Source organism: Larus michahellis, chromosome 24 (genome assembly GCF_964199755.1).
Source record: "Larus michahellis chromosome 24, bLarMic1.1, whole genome shotgun sequence".
Lineage (NCBI taxonomy): Eukaryota > Metazoa > Chordata > Aves > Charadriiformes > Laridae > Larus > Larus michahellis.
In genome coordinates, this window is record NC_133919.1 from 1349953 (window position 1) to 1374941 (window position 24989).

The 24989-nt window shown below is 60.7% G+C and overlaps 1 protein-coding gene across 1 annotated transcript in view; it reads right to left on the reverse strand.

The window, feature by feature from the left end:
- The window catches only part of INTS3 (integrator complex subunit 3), a 43243-nt gene that overhangs the window by 2555 nt on the left and 15699 nt on the right, over positions 1-24989 (reverse strand). The window contains exons 7-26 of the mRNA XM_074566448.1: positions 24448-24592; positions 23370-23499; positions 19741-19838; positions 18836-19027; positions 17852-17939; positions 17234-17313; positions 15208-15299; positions 14504-14610; positions 13550-13669; positions 12024-12153; positions 11093-11147; positions 10182-10285; positions 9599-9643; positions 9020-9139; positions 8727-8880; positions 5530-5598; positions 3501-3576; positions 1780-1893; positions 1633-1681; positions 533-700 (exon numbers count right to left, since the gene is read on the reverse strand). Of these exons, the coding sequence (XP_074422549.1) occupies positions 533-700; positions 1633-1681; positions 1780-1893; positions 3501-3576; positions 5530-5598; positions 8727-8880; positions 9020-9139; positions 9599-9643; positions 10182-10285; positions 11093-11147; positions 12024-12153; positions 13550-13669; positions 14504-14610; positions 15208-15299; positions 17234-17313; positions 17852-17939; positions 18836-19027; positions 19741-19838; positions 23370-23499; positions 24448-24592 (2136 nt within the window). The remainder of the gene's footprint in view (positions 1-532; positions 701-1632; positions 1682-1779; positions 1894-3500; positions 3577-5529; positions 5599-8726; positions 8881-9019; positions 9140-9598; positions 9644-10181; positions 10286-11092; positions 11148-12023; positions 12154-13549; positions 13670-14503; positions 14611-15207; positions 15300-17233; positions 17314-17851; positions 17940-18835; positions 19028-19740; positions 19839-23369; positions 23500-24447; positions 24593-24989) is intronic.

Here is a 24989-nt window from a genome sequence, read left to right on the forward strand (position 1 = left end):
GATTTAACCTCCAGCTCCGGCCTTTGGTCCCACTGCACCGACAGACCCTGACCCACCCACCCCAGAGGTGGCAGCGTCCCAGCAGAGTTCAAGGGAACCACATCTGGAAGACTATTTGCACCAAAAGATGCTCTGGAAACATCCAGCTGTGCCCGCGGGGGGTGGGAGGGGGCCGTCTGCCCCCCCGGCGCCGCAGCAGGAGAGCAGCAAGCCTTGGCACCGCTCGCACAGGCGGCTGAAAGCGCTTCCCCGCGCGGCTGGCTAACGGGCTCGGCCACGGGAGGGTCCCGCTGGCTGCGTGTCAGCGCGGGCGAGATCACAGAGCGGCCGCCCGCACAGCGCCGGAGCGGGGGGGACGCTGGCCCCGGGCTCTGGCAGCGCGTGGGTGGGCACCGGCACCGCCCCAGCCTCCCAGAGACGATGGCGTAACCGGTGGGATGGGCTGGCACGCACGGCCTTGGGGACGAGGCAGAGTCTGTCACTCGGTTCCCGGCAGCACCCGGCAGACGCTGTGCCCGCCCCGGCCCCTCACCTTTGGCGTTTCCGCGGCAGGCTGTTGTTCTTGATGAGCAGCGACTTGATGTGCTCGGCCAGGAGGTCGTCGTGCTTGATGCACCAGTGCCGCAGGATGCTGGTGGTGAACTGGTCGTCGGGGTGGCAGGGCCGGCTCAGCACCATCTTCACCATCTCCTCGCTGGGCCTGCGGCAAACGGGGAAGGGCGCGCGAGGAGGATGGACGGGCGAGTGGTTTGTACCCCCCCGCAGCCACCGCCACCCACTTGAGGCTGCAGACCCTGCCATCGCGAGCCCGCGGAGCGGCCGTGCCGGGAGGGAGCGGGCACAGGAGCCCTGACACGGCTCGGATGGCACCGAGCTGCCCCAAACACCGCCGGGACCCGGCGCCCTGCGGCAGTGTCGGCCCCCGGGCTCAGGGGAGGACAGGCAGCGTTCAGCCTCCCCCGCTCGCCCGAGATCGCTGCCAAACCACCCTCCCGGGGACCAGCTGCCACCACGCTCCACCCGCAGCACCCGGCCCCCGCGGTCTCCGTCATGGTGGGCTTCTCGCTAACGCAATTTGCAGCCGGGATTAGATCAGCCAGCCCCATGCGCTGCATTAATGAAAACAAATAAAAGCGCTCTTCACCGTGAGCGGCGGGACGTGGCCAATCCACGCGAGCAGGCCGAGACGGCGGAGACCAACGCCAAGGCAGCCGCAGCCCTGCGCCCTGCGGGGGACAGCCTGCTCTCCATTAAGTAACGGGCTCCGGGATGTGCAAAGGTGACAAACAGCCCTTTGGCACTCGGGCCGAGAGCTGGCACTCGGCAAACGGTGACGCCGATGCCACGGCAGGGAGCTGCTGCCTTTGGGAAGGCTGCGATGGCCGGGGTCTTGTCACACACGTCCACCCCGCTCCGTCCCCAGGGGCTCCGGGACAGGAGTCACAAGCTGGGGAGCGCCAGCAAGGGGGGCTTTCTCCCCACGCCTGGCTGCTCGAGCAGCCCAAGCCGGAGCGGGTGGCATCCCCTTGTCCCCACCATGCTGACGGTGCTCAAGAAAGCCACCAGCGTGGCGGGGGGGCAGCCCCATGAGCCCGTGGCCGCGGGAGCCTCGGCAGAGCGTGGTGCACTTACTTCTCTCGCCGCAGCTGCAGCAGCAGGCAGGATAACGCCTCGGGGTGCTCTGCAAAGGGAAGGACAGCCTCAGCGCCGGAGCTCGCGGCCACGGCGGCCCAGCGCCGTGCCCCTCCCGCGCCGGGGACAGCACAGGGGACCGCTCACCTTTGTATTTGAGGTGCTGGAGGATGGGGATGATGGTCTCCAGAGGAATGCTGTGCGCGAGGAAGAGCTGCCAGGTGCAGTACTGCTCAAAGGTCTCCCAGTCCAGGCTTTGAACTAGGGGGAAGTGCAGGGTGGTGAGGGGAACCGCGGGGAGGAACGGCAGGGACCTGCCGGAGCCACCGCAGGCACCTCGGCCGTGGCCCCTCCGTGAGCACCAGCAGCACCCAGGGATGGTGCTGCTCCTGCCTGGCATCACACCCACCCCTCCAGCCCGGAGCAGGGCACCGGAGCAGGACACTCTGCCCCAAACCCTGCCGAGGGCGAGCAGGGGCTCTGGAACCCGGCGGGTGGCAGCAGGGTGGGCTCTGCCAGCTGAGACACGGGTGGCAGAGCTGCAAAGTCACGGAGGCAGCTGCTCGGGGCTCAGAGGAAGCAAATTAACGAGCTTCTATAATTAAATAAGCTTAGACCGCTGCTTGCGGCTTGTGTAACACCAGAGCTGGATCTCGACAGCCATCGGGCGATGGGGCTTCTCTCCGAAGTGCTCGCTGGCCCCCGTGCACCCAGTTCTCCACGTCGGCTCTGCCCGAAGCCACCCCAGCCCAGAGGGCTGCAGCCACAGCCGGCCCCAGCCGCCAGGCAGGAGCCACAGGGCACGTGCCGGCAAAACACGGCGGTGGCTGGAGACTTGGAGGGCTCTTCCAGTGCCCAAGAGCAGCTTGCATAGGGGCAAGCCAAAGTCCAACTGAAAAGCTACCGGGGAACTGGGACACCACTGGTGATGCTGGGGGAAAGGCGAGGAATGCCGCCAGGGAGAGACCACGGGCACCAGCCTTTTCCTACACGGCGGATAAGGGGACCGTGGTCCTGGCAAAGGGCTGGGAGTTCACCCAAGAGGCTTATTCCGTTAGTTCAGGGTGGTCCAAGGGCCAGACAAAGCAGCAGCAAGGCCCTTTTTTGCCCTTGGGGTGTCACAGCCAACAGAAAACAAAGGGAAATCCCAATTCCAACCTTTCTGACCCACCTTTTGCCATCACCTCCCAGCTGCCCTCACCCCTGCTGCGCTGGGAGCAGAGGGGACAGCCGTGTTGGCTGCGGCGTGGCACAGCCGACCGCGCAGCACCCGCCACGGGTTTGCACCAGGACAAGTTCACATCCCCAGAGACACAGCAGCTGGGAGCACGTGGCGAGGCCGCAGGGCGGGGGGAGATTTCGGGACTTTCCTCTTTCTGGTTTGTTTTTTTCCCCCTCTGCCCGGGCAGGCTGAGGGTGTGCAGAGCCCCGGATTACACTTTACCTGGCGCTGCGGGGAGCCGGGGCTCCCAAACCATCCCGGTAAAGCCCATTAGAGCATGCGGCTTGGATCGCACAGCTCACTCTAACAAGCCGGTTTAGGGCAGTGATCCTTTAAGCCGCGGCAATAACACCATGAGGAAATCCAGCCCTCGGCATACCACGGCCAGCCCAAGGGCTTCTCTCGGATGCTGCGTGAGCCGCCAGCCTCTGCAGGGCTCTTCCTACGGCGGCGTGGCCATGGACTGCGGCCCTCCCGATCGCAATAGCTGTGGCAAAGGCTGCAGCCTTCTCCCTTTCCAGGGACTTGGGGTGTCTCTGCAAAACGGGGGCCCAAAGGGCAGGAAGGCTCGGGGATGCCCAGAACAGCCCTGCTTTCACCTCTGCCCTGCCCGAGACGCGCTGGTGCCGGCAGGAGTGCTACTCACTCAGGATGTTCAGCACCGAGTCTTTCCGAAACATGACGAGGTTCCCCATCATCACATGGCACACCAGTTCCTGCAACTGGGCAGCAGAGAAAACGGGGTTAAGCGGGATGCCCGGGCTCTGCAGAAGCCCTCTTACGCCGGGGACCACTGGGCAGATCCGGAGAGCAAGCGGGAAAAGCTCCTGCTCTGCCAACATCAGCCACCTCCGCGCGAGCAGGGCTCCAGCGGGGAGTCCCAGACACCCCGCGGGCTGCAGGTGGCTCATAAATCACAGCTGGGGTAAGCGGCTCCAGGCAGAGGCAGCTGCTGCCACGGGCCGGCAGAGGCAAAGAAGTAATGAGAGGTTAACGGTTTCACACATCAACACCCGGGCTGGGGAGCAAGTGTCACGCAGGACACAGAGCAGATCCCCGCAGGCAGGGCCAGGGCGGGTGGGACGGTGTCACCCTGTTCGGAGAGCTTGGACGGGCGCGGACAGAGTGGCTCGGCTGCCGCACGACCGCGGGGGACCTGCTCCTTCTGCTCCAGGCGCTCTCACACCCAGGGGTTTGCTGGCAGATGCACAAAGCCCCCCCCGGGGCTGGCAGCGGGGAGGGCTCGGCAGCCTGCGGGGAAAGCTCCGGCAGTCCCAGACCTCTCCGCTCGGGACCCCGGAGCGCTCCTGGTCTGCAGGACGGGAGCTGACACTACCCAGACGCCTAGAGCTTCCTGCACTGACTCCCCCCTTCAGCCCTGGGAGAGGTGGAAGTGGAGAGAGGGGGACGGGACACACCGGGGCCTGCACCGGAGCTGGGGAGCACCAATCCCTGCTCCTGCCCTGACAGAGCACGCTTTGGGTTTCGTCTGCCTTCTCCTCGGCCTCTGGGTGCTGCCTGCTCGGGCACAGGAGACACGGGGAGCCCGAGAGCAGGCGGAGACCCCCCGGGGGCCAAGCAGGCAGAGCATCGTGGGGAAACAGATGAAGAATAACAGGAAGGAATGAAGGAATTGGAGAAGGGAGGGGAGAGGAAACGCGACGGGCCTCGGCTGGGAAAAACAAAACCTCTGCATTTCAGCGTGGGGCAGAGCCCGGGAGCAGAGGAGTAGGAGCAGGGCTGAGCCGGGGGGGTCAGGGCACCGTGACTCAAACCTTTCCTGTACCCGACTTCGGCTCCAGCCTGCCAAGCAAAAGTTGCTGGCGAGGCGTTCTGGCCCCCGCGCAGCTGGGAAAAGGCACAACTGGCCGGGAATGGTGTATAAATAGGGCGAGTTAAAGGGTTATCAGCAGATCACGCTCCGGACGAGCCCAGACAGCAGAAACACGCAGTACAGCATTCCTGCCCGTGCCCACCTCCCCGCCCCCAGCTTTCGCCGCTGACTATTTTTGGGTTGCTCGTGGCAACTCAGCGTGACCACAGGGAAAGGTTCCTGCCAAGAGGGGTCTAACGAGGGCTTGGCCTTCCGCTCGTGAGCCGGCTGAGCCCGCAGCCCGCCTCCCAGCGGGACGGAAGAGCCGGGCGCCATCTCGGCCCTGCCTGCGCCTTCCCTGCGCCCTCCTGCACACGCGTCCGCGGCGACGCTGCCCGCAGCTTTGCATCCCCCCAGCAGCGCCGAACACCGCCCTGCCGAGGGGCTTATTATTGGTAATTATGATTATCGCTTGCCCGCAGCGGCGCTGCCCATGGCGGTGCGTTTGGCCAACGCCTGCAAGTGGAGAGGGATCAGAGCGAACCCAGGCACGTCTCCCTCGGGTGCCTGCCGCGGCTCGGTGGCCAGGGAGGTCCCTTGGAAGAAGCAGCTCGGATTCAGCCTCCTGACGCCGCAGCTCCTCAAAGGACAGAAAAACCCGCAGGTTTTAGGGCTCCTCTTCGCAAAGGCCACTCAAGGGGACTCAAGAATGGGGGCAGGGAGGACTACACAAGCAAAGCGCCGCCCCACATCCCCCGTGGATGGGCCATTTCAGGCTTAAGCCTCCTGGGAGCGGAGGAGATAAAGTGAAGCCACTTCAGGAATGTGCTGCCTCCCACCCCCCGACCAGTCCCCCCCTTACCTGGAAGGAGTCTATGACAGCTACAATCATGTTCAGCAGCTCGCCGCTTCGTAGGGTCTCGTCTGGGAACTGGAAGAGTACAAAGGCAAGGCAGGGCTTAGGGAAGGACATGAGGCCAGTCAAAAGCTCCGATTTCCAGAGCTGAGGGCAAAACTCCTCGGTTCAGGCTTGGACACACGCACATGTTCCTCCTCGCGAGGGGCAGCGTCGCCCTGCCTGACCCAGCGGCTGGACCAGAACCAGCACCACTTCCTAAGCGGAACGGGGAAAGCGGCTGAGCAGGAAAAGGAGCCAAGAAAGCGCAGGAGGGGAGACGGGCTGTTCTCTGCGTGCAGCCGGGAGCCGGCAGGTTCATCGAGGGAGGTGATTCTGCCCCTCTGCTCCGCGCAGAGGAGACCCCACCTGGAGAACTGTGTCCAGCTCTGGAGTCACCAACAGCAGAAGGACACGGAGCTGTTGGAGTGGGGCCGGAGGAGGCCCCAGAGATGCTGGGAGGGCTGGAGCCCCTCTGCTGTGGGGACAGGCTGAGAGAGCTGGGGGGGTTCAGCCTGGAGAAGAGAAGGCTCCGCGGAGACCTTGGAGCCCCTTCCAGTCCCTCAAGGGGCTCCAGGAAAGCTGGGGAGGGACTCTGGAGCAGGGAGGGGAGCCATGGGACGAGGGGGAACAGTTTTCAACTGCAAGAGGGGAGATTGAGATGAGATGTGAGGCAGAAATTCTTGGCTGTGAGGGGGGTGAGCCCCTGGCGCAGGTTGCCCAGAGAAGCTGTGGCTGCCCCATCCCTGGAGGGGTTCAAGGCCAGGTTGGACGGGGCTTGGAGCCACCTGGGCTGGCGGGAGGTGTCCCTGCCCAGGGCAGGGGGTGGCACTGGGTGGGCTTTAAGGTCCCTCCCAACCCAAACCATTCCATGAGTCTATGATTCCCTGCTCGAGCCAGCGCCCAGCGCATTTGTGAGATGCAGCTGACACCGACCCTCCGGAGCCAGCGGAGGAGCCGGGCTGCTCCGAGTGCGGGTGGCAGAATTCAGCCAGACCGGAGTGGTTAAAATTCCCCATTTTTCCCCCCTGTCCTTGCTAGCTTTTTGCTCGATGTTCCAGGGCCTCATGCATTAGACAGCACTGCAAGGAAATAATACACACACACACAAAAAAAAAAAAGAAAAAAGAAAAAAAAATCAACCCAAGGGCAAAAGGCCAGGAAAACTGGCGGCAGCGAGCTCCGGCTGCACCGTTTGGATCTGGCTGTCCAGACAGGCTGCTCTCGGGACATTCTGCCTGACTTGGGCTGGTCACTACGCCCACGGGGGCAGCAACGCTCTGACCCCCCCTCCCTCTTTTTGAGGGGGGAGGCTGCTGAAGCCCAAGGCCTGGGGAGGGGATCCAGCTGCCGCTCTACGCCAGGATTCCCCCCCAGAGCACGCGCTGTGCGACTGCGTGGTACGGCGCAGGTTTTTCTCCCCTCCCCAGGCCCTTGCTGTGCCCCCTCTCCCCACAGAAGCCCCCCCGCCGGGATGCGCTCGTGAGGAACGGTGGGACGGCCTCAACGCCCAGCAGATGTTCCTGCTGAACCAGCCAGAAAGGAGGGAGGAGCGGGGCCAGCTCATTCCTCCCAGGGAATGAGAAAGTACAGGCAGAACTGTGACCCCTCCGTCTATCCAGAGCGCGCCATGTCACCCTCCCCTCGCTCCAACCCCCAGCACCGCTCCCCGGAGCCGGGCAATGGCTGGGTGCTTGCTGGAAGCACCCTCCACCCTGCAACCATTCCAAATAGGAGGCTGCAGCCTGCGCTGGGGCTGCGAGAGAGCTCGGCGGCATCCCGGCGGCAGGAAGGTGACAGCAGCCCTTTTCCAAGACCCAGGCAAACCGGGAGCGAGCTGTGACCTAACTGGTGCAGACGCCTGGCTCCCCCGCTCCAAACGTGCTCTCTGCTAAGTCCAGCTGGCTCCACCTCAGCACCGAAAGCAATAAAACTTTCGTTAAACGCCAGGGCTTGGGACAGGCAGCAGAATTCCTTCTGAGCGCTGCTTCCCCCAGCCTTTGACACGACCGCTCGGAGCCTTCACCCGCTGCTCTCCAGAAGAAAAGCAGCAGAGAGTAAAACCCCTTTCACCAGGGAGCGCAGCAAACGCTGGCTGGGAGGCGAGCACCAGCGTGAGACAGATCCGGGACAGCGAGGTTGGTACCTCGCCATCCACGGAGCGCACCAGGCTCTAGCGGGGCCGTAAGCAGGATGAGAGCTGAACATCCATCTCAACGGCTGCTGATCCCCCCTCGAGCTGACCCCCACCGAGCTGGGCTGGGGGAGGATGGAGACCGCGTTGTGCTCAGCCTGACAGAACGTCTTCTGACCTCTACGGCTGCTCTGCTGCAGCGTAACAGGCCTGAATCATGGGATGTGTTGGGTTGGAAGGGACCTCGAAGTTCATCTCATCCCACCCCCTGCCCTGGGCAGGGACACCTCCCGCCAGCCCAGGCTGCTCCAAGCCCCGTCCAACCTGGCCTTGAACCCCTCCAGGGATGGGGCAGCCACAGCTTCTCTGGGCAACCTGGGACAGGGGCTCACCACCCTCATTTTAAACAGTTTCTTCTTCAGATCTCATCTCAGTCTCCCCTGTTCCAGTGGCAAACCCTTCCCCCTCGTCCCATGGCTCCCCTCCCTGCTCCAGAGTCCCTCCCCAGCTTTCCTGGAGCCCCTTGAGGGACTGGAAGGGGCTGGAAGGTCTCCGCGGAGCCTTCTCTTCTCCAGGCTGAGCCCCCCCAGCTCTCTCAGCCTGTCCCCACAGCAGAGGGGCTCCAGCCCTCCCAGCAGCTCCGGGGCCTCCTCCGGCCCCGCTCCCACAGCTCCGTGTCTCTCCTGTGCCGAGGCCCCGGAGCTGGAGGCAGCACTGCAGGGGGGTCTCCCGGAGCGGAGCAGAGGGGCAGAATCCCCCCCCTCGCCCCCCTGCCCACGCTACTGGGGATGCAGCCCAGGCTGCGAGGGGTTCTGTGCTGCCAGCGCACATTGCCGGGGCGTGTTGAGCTTCTCACCCACACATCCACAGCACCCCCAAGTCCTTCTCCTCAGGGCTGCTCTCCAGCCATTCTCCGCCCAGCCTGGATTTGTGCTTGGGATTGCCCCGAAGCCGAGAAGCAAACCAGCTCAGCCCCAGGGATGCCCTGGGCACCTGAACTGGGGTTGCTGGTGCCTGGCGGGGGCCTCACCTCTGTGTAAATGGAGGGGGTGAGGTAGCAGAGCAGCCGTACGTCGTCTTCCTGGCAGGCTTTCATGTCCATCATCAGACACGTGTGCAGGTCCCCCAGCTGCGTGGCCTGGGCAAAGGACTCGTAGAGGTTCATCTTCCCGGCCGCAGCTTTGCTAGAAGGAGAGGAGCCCAGGTGAGTGGAGACGGCCAGCACGGGCTTGGGGGGGGTGGTACCCACCCAGCTCGTCTCTCGGAGCCAGCGTGAGCCAAGTCAAAGCTCGGACGCTTCCCCGCAATCCCCACTTGCCCTACCTGGCTTTTAAATAGTAGAGGAGGTGGTAGCCGATCTTGGGTTGCTTCTGATAGAGCTCTGACAGGAGATCCAGCAGCAGCGAGAAACCGCTATTATCCTCCTGCATCTGGCAGAGGTTCCTCGGGGAGCAGAGCAGGGGGAGACAGCTGTGTTACACCGCGCACCACCTCCTCCGCCAAGGACGAGGACCCGCAGCCTGCGGCAAACCCGGCTCCCGGCACCAGGGGCTCCCGGCCACCCGCTCTCTGGACTGGACACGGGGCCACCTCTCCCACCCCCGCTGCAGGGGACGGTGGGACAGCAGCAACTTGCAGCAACAAAGGGGTCAGGGCCAAGCTAATTTCCATAGCCCAGGGGTCCCAGACCTCCACAAATGACCAAAGGAGGTGCTATTTTCCTGTATTTTAAGTCTTTCTGCTAAAGAAAATGCAACATAGCCAGAATGAATAAACTCTTCCGATTCTGGGATCAGCCCTGGGGCAAGCAGAGGGGTGGCAGAATTAGACCCCCAGGGTTCACCCTGGAAGCAAACAAGAAAGCCCTAACTAGATAATTCCAAAATTTCGGCTCAGACATACCTAAATATTAGGTAGAGAGGTTTCCCCACTGACTCCTCCAGAGACCTGCGGGACAAACGCAGCAGTCAGAGCTCTGTGTGCACCCACCCTCTGTGTTTCCCCAGCAATGGCAGGGAAAAAGCCCCGGGTCTTGCTCGCTGTGGTCCTCGGGCCACCAAGGGTCAGTCCTGGCTACTGAAGAGACAGGAACCGTCCTGCTAACAGAACCCAGCAGCTCTGACTCCGAGCCCTGTTCCAACAAAATCCTGGAGGAAGAGCGTACGGTGCAGGGACAGACGGAGTGTTCAGGACCCTGCGTGTCCTGGTCAGACCACCAGAAGCCCCCAGAACATCCCATGAACTGAGCTCTGCCACAAGGACCTGCGGCAGAAGGTTCTCCCTGCACTTGTGGGGAGGGGGAAGGTGGTCTCTCTGGAGCCCTGGATACAACAACTGTTGACCGCTGGTGAACCCTGGACCGCTTCACAGGGCAAGCTGCTGCCTTCAGCACAGCCTTCTGAACGTGGCGAGTGCTTGACTGCGAAAAGCCCAAGCCCCAGTGTGAAAGGATGAGACGCACAAAAAAATTAAAATAGATCCTTACTCCTCCGTGATTTCTTCTGGCAAAACCTCACCACGGAAGTGAGCCTTAAATAGCTCCTGGAGGCAGGATGCGAGCACTGATAACTGCTCCGAGTCGAAGTCCTCCTGGTAGAGAGAAAGGAAGGAATGAGAGGAGAAAGCAGAGGCTCAGATCCTGCCTGCCCAGCTCAGGTACCGCCAGAAAGGACACGGCAGAGTCGGTGCTGCGGGGAAGGGCCCCGGGCAGCTCGGGAGCCACTCTGCGGCCATACCGCAGCACCAGGAGCAGGTCAGCAGCCAGACAAGCCCCTAATTGATGTCCGGCTCTCAAGCACTTCACAATCACTGTGGTCCACTTATCCAGCAATTCACTGGGCTCGGCTCTCCCTCTGCAAAGGGCCAACAGGGAGCAAAGGCACTTGGCAACGAGGATTTACACCCTGACAAGCCCTTTCCCCGTGTTCCCACAGAGGAGCACAGCTCTCGTACGCTAAAAGGCCACTTGACTCTAAAGGGAGCTGATTAGAGGCAGGGGATGCAACCTCCCCCCAACACTCAGCTCCTGGAAAACATCCGCAGCTCTTCTGGCGGGCAGGGCTCGCTGCAGCCTCTCCCAAGCAAAGCACAAAGCACGGGGGCATCCCAGACGCACGGAAGCCCCCCAGGAGCTCTGCAGACGCTATAGCGGCCGCGTCGCTCCAAATGGGAGCGTGCCTCACCCAGCGTCCCGCTTGACAGCGACTGCTGGGGATATTTAGGCACGGGGCGTAAGGAAAGAGAGCACGGACGGAGCTTCTAGACCCTTCCAGCAAGCAGAGGCTTGGGGCTGTGTTTAACTGCGGACAGAGCTGCGCGGTGCCCGGCCCGCGCCATTCCAGCCCCTCTGGTTTTCCAGCCAGGCGGCAGCGCTGCTCCCCGCGTCTGTGCTGTTACCTCCAGGACTTGATCCACGATTTCCTGCATGACCTCACACTGAGCTTCCGTATCGCTGGAGCACAAAAACAAGAGGAAATCCAAGTTACATAGGAAGATACCGACAGCAGGGACAAGGGGGCTTTGTGCTGAGCTGGCTCTGCTCGGGAGCCCCCTCAAGGACGCGAGAGTAGGGGGGGCTCTGCTTTGCGCTGGTGCCAGGCTTAGGGGAAGGCACGGCTCCGAAACGCACGCTGCAGAGACCCAGAAGCTGGAAGAACGCGCTGCACTGCTGCAGCACTGACTTACACAAGTGCCTGAGGTTGTCTGCAGCAAGACAAACAAATTAAATGACTAAAAGCATAAGATTAAATGCACTTATAGCCAGCAGGACACAAATTACGTTAACTCAGTCTACTACGCCAAGGTCTGCAGAGCAAGAGCTTTTTTTAACCTTCTTTAGACGGAGTTAATTCCAAGGCCACCGAAAAGGAAGAGCGGAGGTGGGGAAGTCCAGGGTACGTGCAGACACAGGTACATCTCTGTGCACGGGAATGCGTGCCACGCAGAGACGTACTGAGACCCCCAGGCAGCAACAGCCCCCCCTCGGCAACCCGACAGCGGAGGAGGCTGAAACTCAGAGCCTTTTGCCACCGACTCAGGGAAAAGCTGTAGCCCCCAGCAAATTGCTGCCGTGTCCCCGTCTGAGCCCGCTCCAAGGCCAAATTACAAGGCTCTTATCCCAGCACTTCCCAAATCCACCTGGACGTTTCCTGCAAAAACCGTGCAGGAGGAACCTCTCCGCGATAAAGGGAGACAAGCCACAAGATCGCATTAGTTCTGAGAGAGGGGCTCTGGAGCAAGCAGCATTGCACAAGGGGATCAAAAGGTTTTGTGTGTCGTTGCCCTGAAGACGTCAACGCAAAACGTAACGCGACTGAACGATACCAACCTTCCCTTCTGCAGCTGCAGGACTTTATCCTTCAGCGACTCATCCAGCTGGTCCAGGAATGGCGTGATATCAACAGGCTCCTCCACAATGGTTTCTTTGATGGGGTGAAACCTGAACTCCCTCTTCTTCCCTGCAGCAAAGGAAGCAACAGTGGAACAGCCTATTTTCCCAAGCAGCTTCGGGTAAGAAGTGCTGGAGGCAATCCTTGTCCTAGCAGCGGGAGCCGTGCGGGGCTGTGGGGGCAGTCGCCAGCCCAACGTGCCCCCAGCGTGCGCTCCAGGCTCAGAGCTTGCCTTCAACCCTTTAGAGACGTGTCGGGTCACGGCGAGCAGGGAGGTGGGACGGGATCCAAACGCGGGAGCGTCCAGAACTGTGGATCCCGTTCAGTCCAGTTTCCAAACCCAGTGCTTTGCCTGCCCTTCCCCACGCTCCAACAAAGGGAGCTAGCTCTAGCTCGCATGTCTGTCTCCACCCGAGGCGCGAACGCTTGTGTTCAGGACTCTGGGACTGAGATACCCCCATGGCTTTTCCACACCCTCATCCTCCAGGCTCATTCCAGGCCACAAAAATGAACTGCAGTGGAGTCCAGAAGCACCAGGGCCAAAGCAGAAGCGCTCGCAAAGCGGCTGCCACTAAGGGACGGTACAAGGTGGCCGATCCCCTTTGCAAAAATCCTCTCTGCACGTGGCTTGCGAGCCCACGTCCCTCTCAGGGGCCCCAAGCAGCTGGCAGGGCTCGACGGGAGGATTGAAGACAGTGTCACAGCACAGTGTCCCCTCCTCTCACCCGTCCCAGGCCTGCGGTCCCTCCCCGGCGCTGGGGTAGCCCTCCAGCATGGCAGGAAGCCCACAAGAGTCTGGCCACCAGGGCCAGGAACAGCTTGAGATGCCTCCAGCTCCACAGAGCGAGCAGAGGGGATTCTGGCCTCGTCAGCCCCATGGCTTCGAGAGGGAGCGAGCGTAATGAAAACCGTGCGGCTGAGCAATTAGAGGCCTGAGGCTCATTAGCAGCTGCCTGAGAACAGAGACACCCTGTTCCCAAACAAACCAGCCGGCACAGCATCTGCCACAGGGATTCCCAACCACGCGGCGGGGCTTGAGACCAGTCAGACATCGAGAGAGGACACACGGGTGGAGAAAGCGCTACGTTCAAAGGGTCTGAGCTCCAGGGAATAACGGGGCAAGGACACGAAGCCCAACAGCCCTTCCCTTTGAGCACGGATCTGTATCCCGTTTCCTGAGCCTGGCTGTCAGGGACTGGGAAGCAGCAAAGCATCGGCCTCAAAACCCTCTCCTGCGGATGGAAACCTGGATCTCGAGATGAGGGTCTGCCTCGGGTACAGAAATTCCCGCTGATGGTGGGAAAGGGGCTTCGAGGGAACTGTGCTTACAGCTGGTTGCCTGGGGATCCTCCGCCGGGAAGGGCAGGTGCCCCCAGACACTGTCCGGAGCAAACGGCGGCCATTCAGGCTGCGGTGACGCACAAGCACTGGAGAGCATGGGCGCCCAGCTGGCTGCACTCCTCACCTTTGCTGTTCAAGTCGTCTTCGTCGTCACTGAACGCGGCCTCGGCGTTGTCATAGCAACTGTCATCCTTCTCTGACATGTGATTGTCCATCTCCATGGAAACGGGTTCCTCAATTTTGACTGCAAGAACGTAGGAAAAGGGGTGAGAGCAGAAAGTGAGGTCACGGTGGCTCCTCGCACGGCAGGCGCTGCCTAGGAGTCGCCTCTACTGATAAACAGGCTCCGGCAGGGAGATAAAAGTGCTTTGAGAAGGGAAGAAAGAGTCTGGGCAAGTGACGGACCCTGGAGAACCCAGGCTGGGGAAGGGCAGTCCCAGCGACTCCATTTAACCATCCCCACCCGGTGCCCAGCAGGGCAGGACCGGGTCCTTCTCCACCCAAGGCAGCTTCGTGCTCCATCCCTCACCCAGGCCAACAGCGGAGCCGAGGCCCCGAGCAGAGTAAAGGCTTTGAGTAAAAGCAGAGTAAAAGCTCTGAGTAAAAGCAGAGTAAAAGCTTTGCCAGCCCCACGAGGCTGCGGAGCCTGGGGCAGCAGCGTTTGTTGCGGGGGGGAGGGGGGGCGGGTCCCTTCAGCCGATGCAAGAGGAAAACCAGACAGGCTTACGGTCCTTCAGCAGGTCTGGCAAAGCAGCGGCACTCTCCCCTTAAACACAGGTTAGAAACACTTGCTCTTTTTTAACCTAATTATGTTAATCAATTAGCCTCCAGAGAAGAAAGGCTAAGCAGCTGCTATGGAGCGGAGAGAGAAACAGTGGGCATCTTTAATGCACAGCAGGGCTGAGATGATGAGAGACCACGGCCATCCATAAACCGGAGCACCCGGAGCCCTCCTCCCCTCGGAGTCCTGGTCCGACCCTCCCAACGGCCGCTATTCCTGCAGGAGAGCAGGGAAAGCCCCGGCTCCGGGAAGGCAACACCTTCCGCAGCCTCCCTCCGCCACCCAGCCCACTCCTACCTTCGATGGGGGGCGAGGGCGAACTGCAAAACTCTGGGAATTTCTCCCTCAACATGGCGCGGAGCTCCTTGTCCAGCTTGGGGTTGTCGAAGAGAGGGGCCAGATGTCTGCGTTGGGGGACAGAGAAGGGGAAGGGATGAGAAAGAGCCGGGACGCGGTGCTCTGCTGCCTCACTTCACCTCGGTGGGCACGCAAAGGGCTCTCCTCCCTTGGGTCAGGGCTGTGGTTTGTGTTACGGACCACAGGCTACGAGGTCCCCACCTTCCTTCCTGCAGCTCCGCTGGGGCTCCCTCACTTTGCCACCAATGGGACCCGTGTCACCAGAAGGCACGGGCAAAGGGGAGAAGAGGTCTTACCTCCCAGGAGGGGAACCTGGCTGGTGCAGGAGCTGTCTGGGGGCTGGAGCACCACGACCGAGGCTGCTCCGTTCAGCTCGGGGACCAGAGAGGGTTGGGGACATTTCATAGAATCACAGAATTCTATCCATCCGAAGCGGGGTGGCTATATCTTTCTTAACCCACCCGTTCCCTTGCTCTCAGGACAAGCCTCAGCACCATGAGGACACAACTACGGCATCTTCCACGGGTCATACACAAGACAAATGCCCGCTGCAGCTCTTACAGAGCCTGGAGGTGGTTTAGACCAGGCTGGTGAGACCCAGGAGAACTGGTGCCTAAACGTGGTACAATTCAGGGCTGTCTTACGCCAGGACTCGCTTCTCCACGATGTGGGTGAGAGAGTTGAACACGCCTTGCCGGACGTGAGCCTCCAGTGGCGGGTAGAAGTTGGGAATGATCTGAAAAGAGGAGAAGGAGCATGTTAGTGCCATGAAGCCTTCTGCTGCCTACCCTCAGGTCTGCGTCAGCCAGGACTAGCTGCGGCCATCGGTCGGCTTCCTGGGCCAGCCTCAGCTCAAGCACCACGTCCCAGCTGCTCTTGACCAAGAGGGGCAGCAGGAAAGCTCTCCAAGCGCACCGTCTTGGAGATGGGGGCTAGATGGGGGGCCGGCCCATGAGCTGGGTTTTCTACCCTGGAGGACCAGCCGGCGCATCTCCCAGGGATGAGGAAAATGCGCAGAAGCTGCCCGGTGAGCTGTGAGAAGCCCCAGAGCTCGCCAGGGCCATGCTCAACGCAGGAGCTGGGGGAATAGGAGAAGGGAACCCTAACCAACATTCAGCCTTGCCCACACACAATCCTTTGCTTCTGCAGGGAGTCAGAGGACTCCTCCCTGAAATCTGGGTCATCCCGGGAACCTTCCACCTAGTTCCTCTGCCAGAAGGCAGCAGCTGCTTTTGGACCAGGGCAGCCCGGGGGACGGGAGGACAGAGAGCCGGGCGCCAGGGAGGAAAGTGATGCAAGTCGCAGCTCTTCCAGCGCTCGCGCCACGGAAAGACCCTGCTTCCAAGAAACACCATCAGCCCTCCCTGGGACCAAATTACTGGAACCCGCAACTCTTGGCAACGGCGTTCCCCAGGATGGAGGGGCAGGACCGGCTCCGCTCCCTGCCCAGGGAGGGCTGTGCTTTGAAAGGGAGACCACGGGGCTGACTTGTTCCTGGCTGCAGCGAGATTCGTTTGCCCCCAGGGAACGACACTGGGCCAAACATTTAATTAGGTACTAAAGGGAACAATTCAGAAGCCTTTTTCCCCATTATTCTGGAAGGATTTATTTTGCAGAGTCGGGGATTCTCACAGCCTTCCCACAGTGGCATTCCCATTAATGAATGACACACGGGCCCAACGCTCAGACCTAATGGCCCTGGATCTATCAAGAGACACGAGGACTCACCAAAGCCTCTGGTGGCTGGTTTTAAGAGGTGAATAATTTGGCTGAGCACCCGCAGCAGTGTGCCCGGGCTCTTGGCAGATCAGCAAGGGGAAAATCCCTCCTTAATTTAGCATAGGTGAAGGGAGGTTAAAAGGGCTGCCGCAGACACCGAGCTACCCCGCAGGCTATTTCGCAATCAAGAGGCTCAGGGCAGACTGGACCAGACCATGCACTGAGGAATGCGAAAAAAAAAAAAAGAAGGGGGAACAGCTTTTTTTGGTTTTGTTTTGGTTTTTTTTTTTTTTTGGCTTTGAAGAACAGGCAGCGAGACGACACTGTTTTGCTGCTCCAGCATCACTGGCTCTAGGGATTCATGAAATCCCCTTCCTGGGGGAGGGAGAGGCAACGGGCCTTTGCCCCGAAACTCTCCAGGGAGTGCAGACATCTGTGTTGCCTGAGCCCGCGTTACCAATTCCTGCCCTTCGTGACCGCTCAGCAGGGAGCAAGAGGCCGTGCAGCTCGCCACTTGACTGCTCCCAGCTCCCATCTTGGCAGAGGAGAAGCACTGACCTACGCCGACGCGCTGCCGCGGCGGGGAGCGCTCGGAGGAGAGCTCAGCTGAAGGGCCGGGCTGCAATCCCTACAGGAGCGCCTCCCGGCCGGCCTATTTCCACTCCTCTGCACCACGGACGAGCGTACGAGGCTAAAACAAGCCCCCGAGGCTAAAACAAGGCTGACAGGGTGCCCAGCTCTCCTTGGAGCGTGACCTCTGGTGTGAGCAGACGAGAGCAGGGCTGTTTCCTCTGTCCTCTGCTGACACTCCTGAGGAGTCTCTCTGTCCCACGGGTGGCAGAGGGCGGCGCGGACCCCAGAGGTTGCTTTCACAGCCCTCATCGCTCAATCCCCGTCAGGCAACTCATTCCGCAAGCCCCGGAATTCCCCGGAGAGTGAGGGGCAGCTCACCCGGCACATGAAATCCAGCAGCGTGGCGGTGATGGCAGGGTGAGGCTTCATGGAGTGATGCATCACCAGAATGGCGGGCTCTGGAAGGAGAGAGCAGGGAGCCCTGTGCTGAGAGTCCCAGAGATGCCCACACCCCTTCCGCCCCCCTCCTCCTGCGGACCCAGCCTTCTGCCCCTGGGGCGCAGAGAGAACCCCCTTCTTTTGCCTTGCACACACCATTGCCTTCCTCCAGCTCCTAAACAACACTCAGGCTTCAAACGATGGCCAGAAGCCATGTCCCTGCAGGCAGCAGCTCCCAGCAATGCCCCCAGCTGTGCCAGTCCCGGCCTGCCCACAGGGACGCTCCGGGGCCAGCCGAGGACCTCAAGGAAAATGAGGACCTCCAGGAAGACGCTCGCTGCTACCACGGATACGAAAACCACAATTAAAATTGGCTCCATCAAAGCAGCTCTCCTGCAAGCCAGCAAATCCCAGGAGTTCAGGGCAGGGGAGGGAACTGACACCCTTTGGAGATAATCGGGCTTCCCCCACCAGATCCCCCTTCCTCTACCAGCTCTGGAAGGCATTAACCCCTCCTTCGCCCCTTGCCCCTTCGGAGAAAGCCTCCCTGTGCTGTACCTATATTCATGATGCTGTCCTTCTCGGGGTTAAAGAAGAGCCAGTCGTAGAACAGGGCCAGTTTGGCATTTGAAGCAGCAACGTTGGACTAGAGAAGGAAAAAAAAAAAAAAAAAAAAAAATCCAAATTGGCTGATGAACACGGTGCTGAGCCGCTGTCGCCTCCGCACGCCCGACGTCCCCTCCGCACGCCCGACGTGCCGGGCTCTGCTGCAGTGAGGCTGGGGGGAGCGATGCTCTTCCCGCAGGAGCATAGGGCAGAGCTGGCGAAGCCCCCCCGGGTACCCGCTGCTGCTGCGCAAGAGCGACTGAGTTTTCAGAGACGAGGGGAAGTTCTTGAGCAAATCTGCCTGCTTTGAGAGTGATCCCGCCGGGGCAGCTGGCAGAGGGGCAGAGGCCAAGGCAGCCCCAGGACTGGGAGCTACCAGCCATGTGGCTACAACCCTGAATCATGTCTAATCGGGCCCCGTGCGTCCCTTGGCATTATCTGTTACGCGTTTATGGGCACAACGGCTCCTGCTCTGTTTGACAAGCGCTGTGGATGGCAGTCCCGGGCGGGACAAGGGATGACAGGCCAGGCGGAGAGAGCAGAAGCCAACGAGGCTGTAATGAGGCATCATCTTGTCGCACGCACTCTCACGCCCCACTGGGACAGGAGAGTCCCCACGCCTTGTAGACGGGCCATAAACATCAATCAGAAACAAAGGGCTTGACAAGCTGAACGTGAGAAGGTGAGGTTTATGCAGGGAAAGCGGATCCCAAAGGATCCAATGCACAGAAGAGCCAGGAACTAAAATCCAGAGCCCAGAGCAAAGGTCGATGTCCTAACGGCTGCTCTGCAACTCCCTCCTTCAGCCCAGCCAGCAAACACCTAATCCCGACCTCTCCTGCAGCTCCCTGCACCGGCAGGTTACTGCCTTCCCTGCACGGGAAGGATCCCAGGCGGTTACGTGACTCGGCGTCGGGTCCGGCCCTCGCGACTCACCGTGCAGGTGGTGAGCAGCCACCCGATGATGGCCCAGCGCGGGAGGATGTCGGAGCTGAGCACCTCGTTGGAGGGGTGGACCACGCCGCAGATGTAGCGTATGAGGTCGCAGCGCAGGGACTGGCTGTCGGGGGTGGACAGGTATTGCCGCTGAAACCAGTCCTGGTACCGCTTCTGCTGGCCGAACCGGACCTGAAGGGAAAGGGAGAGAGGCAGGTTTTGCTCCAAGGCTCGGGGAAAGGCTGCTGGAACCACGCTCTGCCTTCCTCGGAGCTGCCTCTTTCGGCAAACTCTGCGTCACGCCCTGCTCCCCGTCAGCCCCGCGCTGGCAGCATCTTCGGAGAGGACCGAGGAACCAAAAAGGCCGTTGTGCAGCGTTCTCACGCGGGGCCCGTCCCCCGTGGAGCAGAGGGGACCGCACGCCCCGCGTGTGCGGCACAGACGGCCCCCGGCAGAGCGAGGGGGAAGCGAGCGCTGCCTGGTGAGCGAACACCGATAACGGTTAACCCCGGTGCCGTCGCTGCGCGGCTCCCGGCCTCTCTGGAACACGCCTGCTGTTGTGGGAGCTCCGATAACCCACCGCATCGCGGCCACTCAGAGAAAGCCGCTCGCCTTGGAAAGTGGCCAGCCAGGAGCAACGTTCCTCTGCAAAGCTGTTTTGTGCCTTTTACTAAATACCAAGGATGTCTCAGGCCCGTCTGCATCAGCTCCTGCGGGGCAGCCTCTCCTCCTCCCGTCGCCATCAGATGCCAGAAGCAACAAATACTCGCCCCAGTAAAGCTCTGCCCTCCCTTCCCAGTGCCACCGTGGGAACGGGACTGGAGCGCCCTGGACGGGGCAGGGACGCGTGCCCTCCTCCCCGGCGCTTGCACAGGGACCCCCCCCGGCGAGCAGGAGGGAATTACCCGTGAGGTCATGAAGAGCAGCTTGGTTTCCATGTCGGGAGTGAGGCGACACGCCAGGAATTTGCGAGAAGTCCTCGACTGGAGGAGCTGGAGGACACCTGGGGAGAGACGGAGAGCTCGGTCTGCGCGCGCACAGCCCCAGCGGGACGCGGGCAGGGACCTACCAACACCCGCAGCGAGCCCAGTTCAGAGCGTTAAGCTCCATTCCCCCAAGGCAGTGGAATGGGATCAAGATTTTGTCTGGAAAAGGTCTCCTAAAACATCTCCTGTCTGGAGCAAGCTTTTGTCAGAGATCACTAATGAGGAGGCCAGGAAGAGCCTGGAGAAGGGGAGAGAGGAGGCACGGCGGGGCAGGGACAAGATCTGGAGGTGAAATGAGAAAGTCCAGACGCCAAATCCTAAGCCGTAACCAACAGAGCACGTTCCCCACCTCCCACCCCCTTGCGAGGGAGCACAAAGATCATCTTAGACTCAGCCCTGCTACCTTGAAAGCAGTTGTCCCAGCAGAGCTGATGGTTTCGGACAGACCGCTTGGCCTGGGCACCGAAAAGCAGGGCTGGCATAAAGAGTGCCTGCCCTGGGCTGTGCCAGCACCTCAGTCCAAATCCTCCCCTGGAGGAAAGGCACTCGGATGTAACAACAACAACCAGACGTAACGGAAAACGCGTGTGCGCACACGTGTGTGGAGAATGGGGAGGAGAAGGAGAGGTTGCAAAAGCCGCTCTCGTTCCCAGACGGCTGCGAAGAGGAGGAATTTGTGGCCCGAGCGGAGCGGCTCCGCTGCTGCTTGACAAGACCTGAAGGATTTATGGGGCATCCAGCTCTGAGGCAGACGGGCGGGCGCCAGGGTCGCCGCGCACACCGGGCGCGCTTGGGCGCTCTCATGCTTCTGCTGCGCCACCGGAGGGTCGCTCCTGGGGGACGGCGGGAGGAGAGAAGCTTCAAAGCAGAAAGCAGAGATGCCGGCACCTGCGGAGCTCAGAGGAAGGGTGGGAGCGAGCTGCGCATCAGGGGATGAGAGCCACAAAAGCGCCCAGCTTGTTAAGAGCTCGGAGGGAGGGACGGGTCCTGCGCCCGGAGCCACCCCCCACTGCGGTTTTCCCTGGTGCTCGGTGCGGCTGAGCTCCGGTCCTGCTGGCAGGAGCTCGGCAAGAGAAGCCGGGATGGGAGGTCACAGAGCACATGGGGCGGCAGCTGCTGGAGACAACAGCGGCCTCGCAGAGCGGGTATCGCAGGCTCTCACCAGCAGGCAAGAGGGCAAGGAAGCAGCCTTATGCCCAGCTGCAGGGGATATTATTTTGGGGAGGGGACCTTCCAGGCTCCACACGAGCAAGTAACGGGCTGCCCAGGGAGGTGGTGGAACTGTTATCCCGAGATGTATGTAGAAGGCGGGCAGATGCAGTGCTCGGCGACGTGGTTGAGTGATGCTCTTTGTCAGAGCTTGGTCGATGGTTGGGCTGGATGAGCTGAAAGGTCCCTTCCAACCCCGGCAATTCTAGGATTCTAAGTACGAATGGAGGCACCCCCGGACAGACCAGCTTAGCACAGAATCACAGGATGGTTTGGGTTGGAGGGACCTTGAAGACCACCCAGTTCCCCCCCCTGCCCTGGGCAGGGACACCTCCCACCAGCCCAGGTGGCTCCAAGCCCCGTCCAACCTGGCCTTGAACCCCTCCAGGGATGGGGCAGCCACAGCTTCTCTGGGCAACCTGGGCCAGGGGCTCACCCCCCTCACAGCCAAGAATTCCCGCCTCACATCTCATCTAAATTAGACAGAGCTTCTGCTCAGAGCCCTCCTGCTGCTGGTGCGGTGCCAGAGCGAGCCCACCTCTCCCGGCCGCCCTGAGGGTGCCCGGCTGCCTGCGCTGGGGGGGCTCTGGGGACACGCGTGAGCTCTGCTCACTCCAGCGCTTTGCAGCTGAAACTGCGAGGAGGAGAAACACACTCACGGGTGCCTGCGCTTACCCAGGTGTCGTCTCACCTCTACGAGCCGTTGGGCAACGCCGCAGGCCACTGGTCGTGGTGTCAAACAGAAGAAAAGGGGAACAAAAGGAGAAAGGGCAAAAACCACCAGGAGTCTGCTCGTTGTCAGAAGACAATGAATCAGAACCATTCACGTTAGCCCCAATTTAAGTAGCGTTTTGTTGGGTCATTTGGCTAAAACTGGCAGCAAAGCAAGAAATAACCCTGAACAGCCGCCCCCACTGGCGTGGGAAGCCGGTGAAGCTAGCGGGACGTTTGTTAGGGGCCCCAGGGCGCTCCAAGCTCAGCACTCTGCTGGGAAGATCCAGAGGGAGCTAAGAAATGCTTCTAGCGATCGTATGGCTGCAGGAAAAGGCAGGGCTGAGCCCTGAAAACGCGAAATGCGAGCCTTCCTTAGGCGCAGGGCTCAGCCTCGCTGCCTCCGCAAGCCCCATGGGCTAATTCTGGTCACCCAGGGAGGGGAACCGGGTCCCTGCAGCCCTTCAGGTGGACAAGTCCCAGCGGAGACCCGCCGTGACAGGAGACAGGTTGTGGAGAAGCAGCTGGAGATCACAGAGCTTAAGGAGCATTTAATCAAATGACGGCTGCGAGCTTCCCTCGGCGCAATCCGAGATCTTTAGTGACACTAACACGGCCCCTGAGAGGAGAACAGGCACCGGGGGTGGCGGGAGAACACTTTAAAGCCCCATTTCCAAAGACTCATTAGAATTGCTGCAGACAGATAATGATGTGACAGCCCCTGGAGAAGTGAATAATTTATACCAATAAAAATTATAACACTCTCTCCATCATGTGTGTTTTGACCCAGACCGCGCAGAGCGCTCCGCGGCTGAGTGTTTGGCGCACCGAGTGTGCAAGGCTACTGGGAGAAATAAAATCCCATTTAGAAAGTGTCAGTTGCTGCATCTTCTGGCGTTTAGGGCTACGGAGCTTCATCAGGCTCTTTTCTGGAGAGTCTGAAGGACTCGGACACTTCCTGTCTTTGGGCTCAGCTTAATTAAAAAAAAGCTACAGTTATGGAAGTGTTAAGTGCAGAACAAGCAATACAATTTAACGACCCTCCTCGTGGCCCGGCTGCACTCTCATGATGTGTCATTGCAGCTACCTGAAGGATCTGGTTTTCAGGACCGTTTAACCTACGAGGCCTCTGCAGCATTAAAGAAAAAAATAGCAAAAGCCGCCAAGTGCCAGAGCCGACCACGGGAGGCTGGTCCAGTCCCTGCCCCTACCCCCAGGCTCCCTGCAGCCAGCAGAAAGCTGCTTTTGGGGCACCTTCTTCTCGTTAGCGCCGAGAGGGGCTCAGGAAGCGGCCGCGTGGGCCATGACACCGGTGGAGATGGGATGACACGGTGGCGATGGGATGCACACTCTCCCCAGCACGTTTTGCTTTAGCGGGGCTGTGATGGAGCCTGTTGGCTCCAGCGCAGTCCTGAGACCTGCGCCAGACGGGGTGTGCAGAGGGGAAACCCGCTGCCCCGCAGGATGTTTGCTCCAGCCCACCCTGTAACGGGCCGACGGTCACAGCAGCCTTGCCATGAGGGTGTGCAAAGTTGCCCGTGGCTAGTGGAGGTCTGGCAGAGGTCGTCCCCTGCGTGCGGGCAGGGCAGGACGGAGCTGGGCACCCTTTGGGTCCCAGCCCTCCCTACCTGTGAACTGGGCGCTGAGGACCTGGGGGTTGTGGATGATGTCCTTCCAGAGCTGCTCGAACTCGGGGATCCTTGCAACGTTTTGCAGCAGCCGCACAAGGTCCCGGCCGATCATGAAGCAGTCCATGAACTGGGGAAAGGAGGGGGGGAAAAAAAAAAATAATAAATATTTCATGCACTGTTTACCTGTTCCTGAGCTGGGGGAAGGGAGAAGGCACCGGGGGGCAGGAGGAGGGGAAGGGAGGAACGGTCAGTCCTTCAACCTGACCGCCGGCTCCAGATGATTCACTCTTTGCACAATATCTACACTCCTGCCCCTGGCAGCCTGCCCCTCTTTTGAAGCTAGCGGGTTCTGAGAGGCAGGGTGACAGGCGGGAAGGTCAGCCGCTATTTTAAAATGTTCTTTCTCTTGTAAAGCAAACAATCGGCCCATAAATCTGACATTTTCTCTCCAGGACCGCAGCCAGGCTCTGGAGCTAGGACTTGACACCGGGTCCTTCCCACCCAGCAAGGGGGAAGGGGAGAGCGGGCAGCACTCGACCGGCGGGCAGGGAGCTGCGGAGCCAGCGCGTCCCGCGGGGCTAGGATGCCAGCGCAAGGATTTCTGCCTGCACCGGGCTTTGGTGGCTTCTCCTGCACGCTACGGACCAGAGCGTGGCCTGGAGTTGGCTACCGTGGTCTCTCGAAGCCTGCGAAGACACTGGCTGCCTCCTGAAGGGAGGAACCACTGTTCTTGCAGCTACGCTGCGCCACAAGCACTGAGGTGCCACAGCAGCAGAGAGAACGGCTTCACCCCTCGTGGCCTGAATAGAGAGAGACTGAAATGAGGCAGCCCCCCTAAAACAGCTGCTCTCCCCCTCCCTACAGCCTGGCCTGACGGCACAGCTGGTGTAAATGGGTTTAAAACCCACTCACAGCCTGCTCTGAGAATGAGCCACCCAGCGCTGCCCGTGCAGCACAAACTGGGGGTGACTGGGGAACCGGCATCTTCCAGGAACACGGGCAACGCCACCACCCGCAGACAGCAACTGCCCCAGGAGGCAGGTCCCTCTTCCCAGCCATCCCTTGATGCGCTCACCCGTTCACGGAGGAGGGAGATGCAGAAATCCACCTCCTTTTGCCGGAGCACCTGGAGCTGAGACGTGCCATGATGGTCCACGATAAGCCGCAGGTACGTGTACACCGCCATGGCTATCAAGAGGCTGCTTTTCAGCACCCACTCTCTGCAAAGGGAGAAATAAAGAGAAAACACCTTCAGTCACCTCCGTGAGGGAACCGCAGCCAGAAACGATATCAACGTGGGGACTCAGGATGGAGGAAACTGAGGCACCAAGGAAACGGTGAGGGCAGGGACTCCAGCCTGACGTGCCAGCCTGGAGAATGTTCACCCACAGACCATTCCCTGCTCCCTACCGGGTGCTTCCTACACTTGGTCCACCTCTTCCTCCCCCAGGATAGTCTCGTCACAGCCTGCCGCCTGGGTGCTGGCACCCCGAGCTCTCTGGCAGGGTGGCAGACAGGCTCATGGGAAGCGCTGGGTGGACTTCCAGAGCCACAGAGATGTTCACTGCCACAACAATCCCAGGTATTTGCAATCGCAAGCAATAAAAGCGCTCAGGA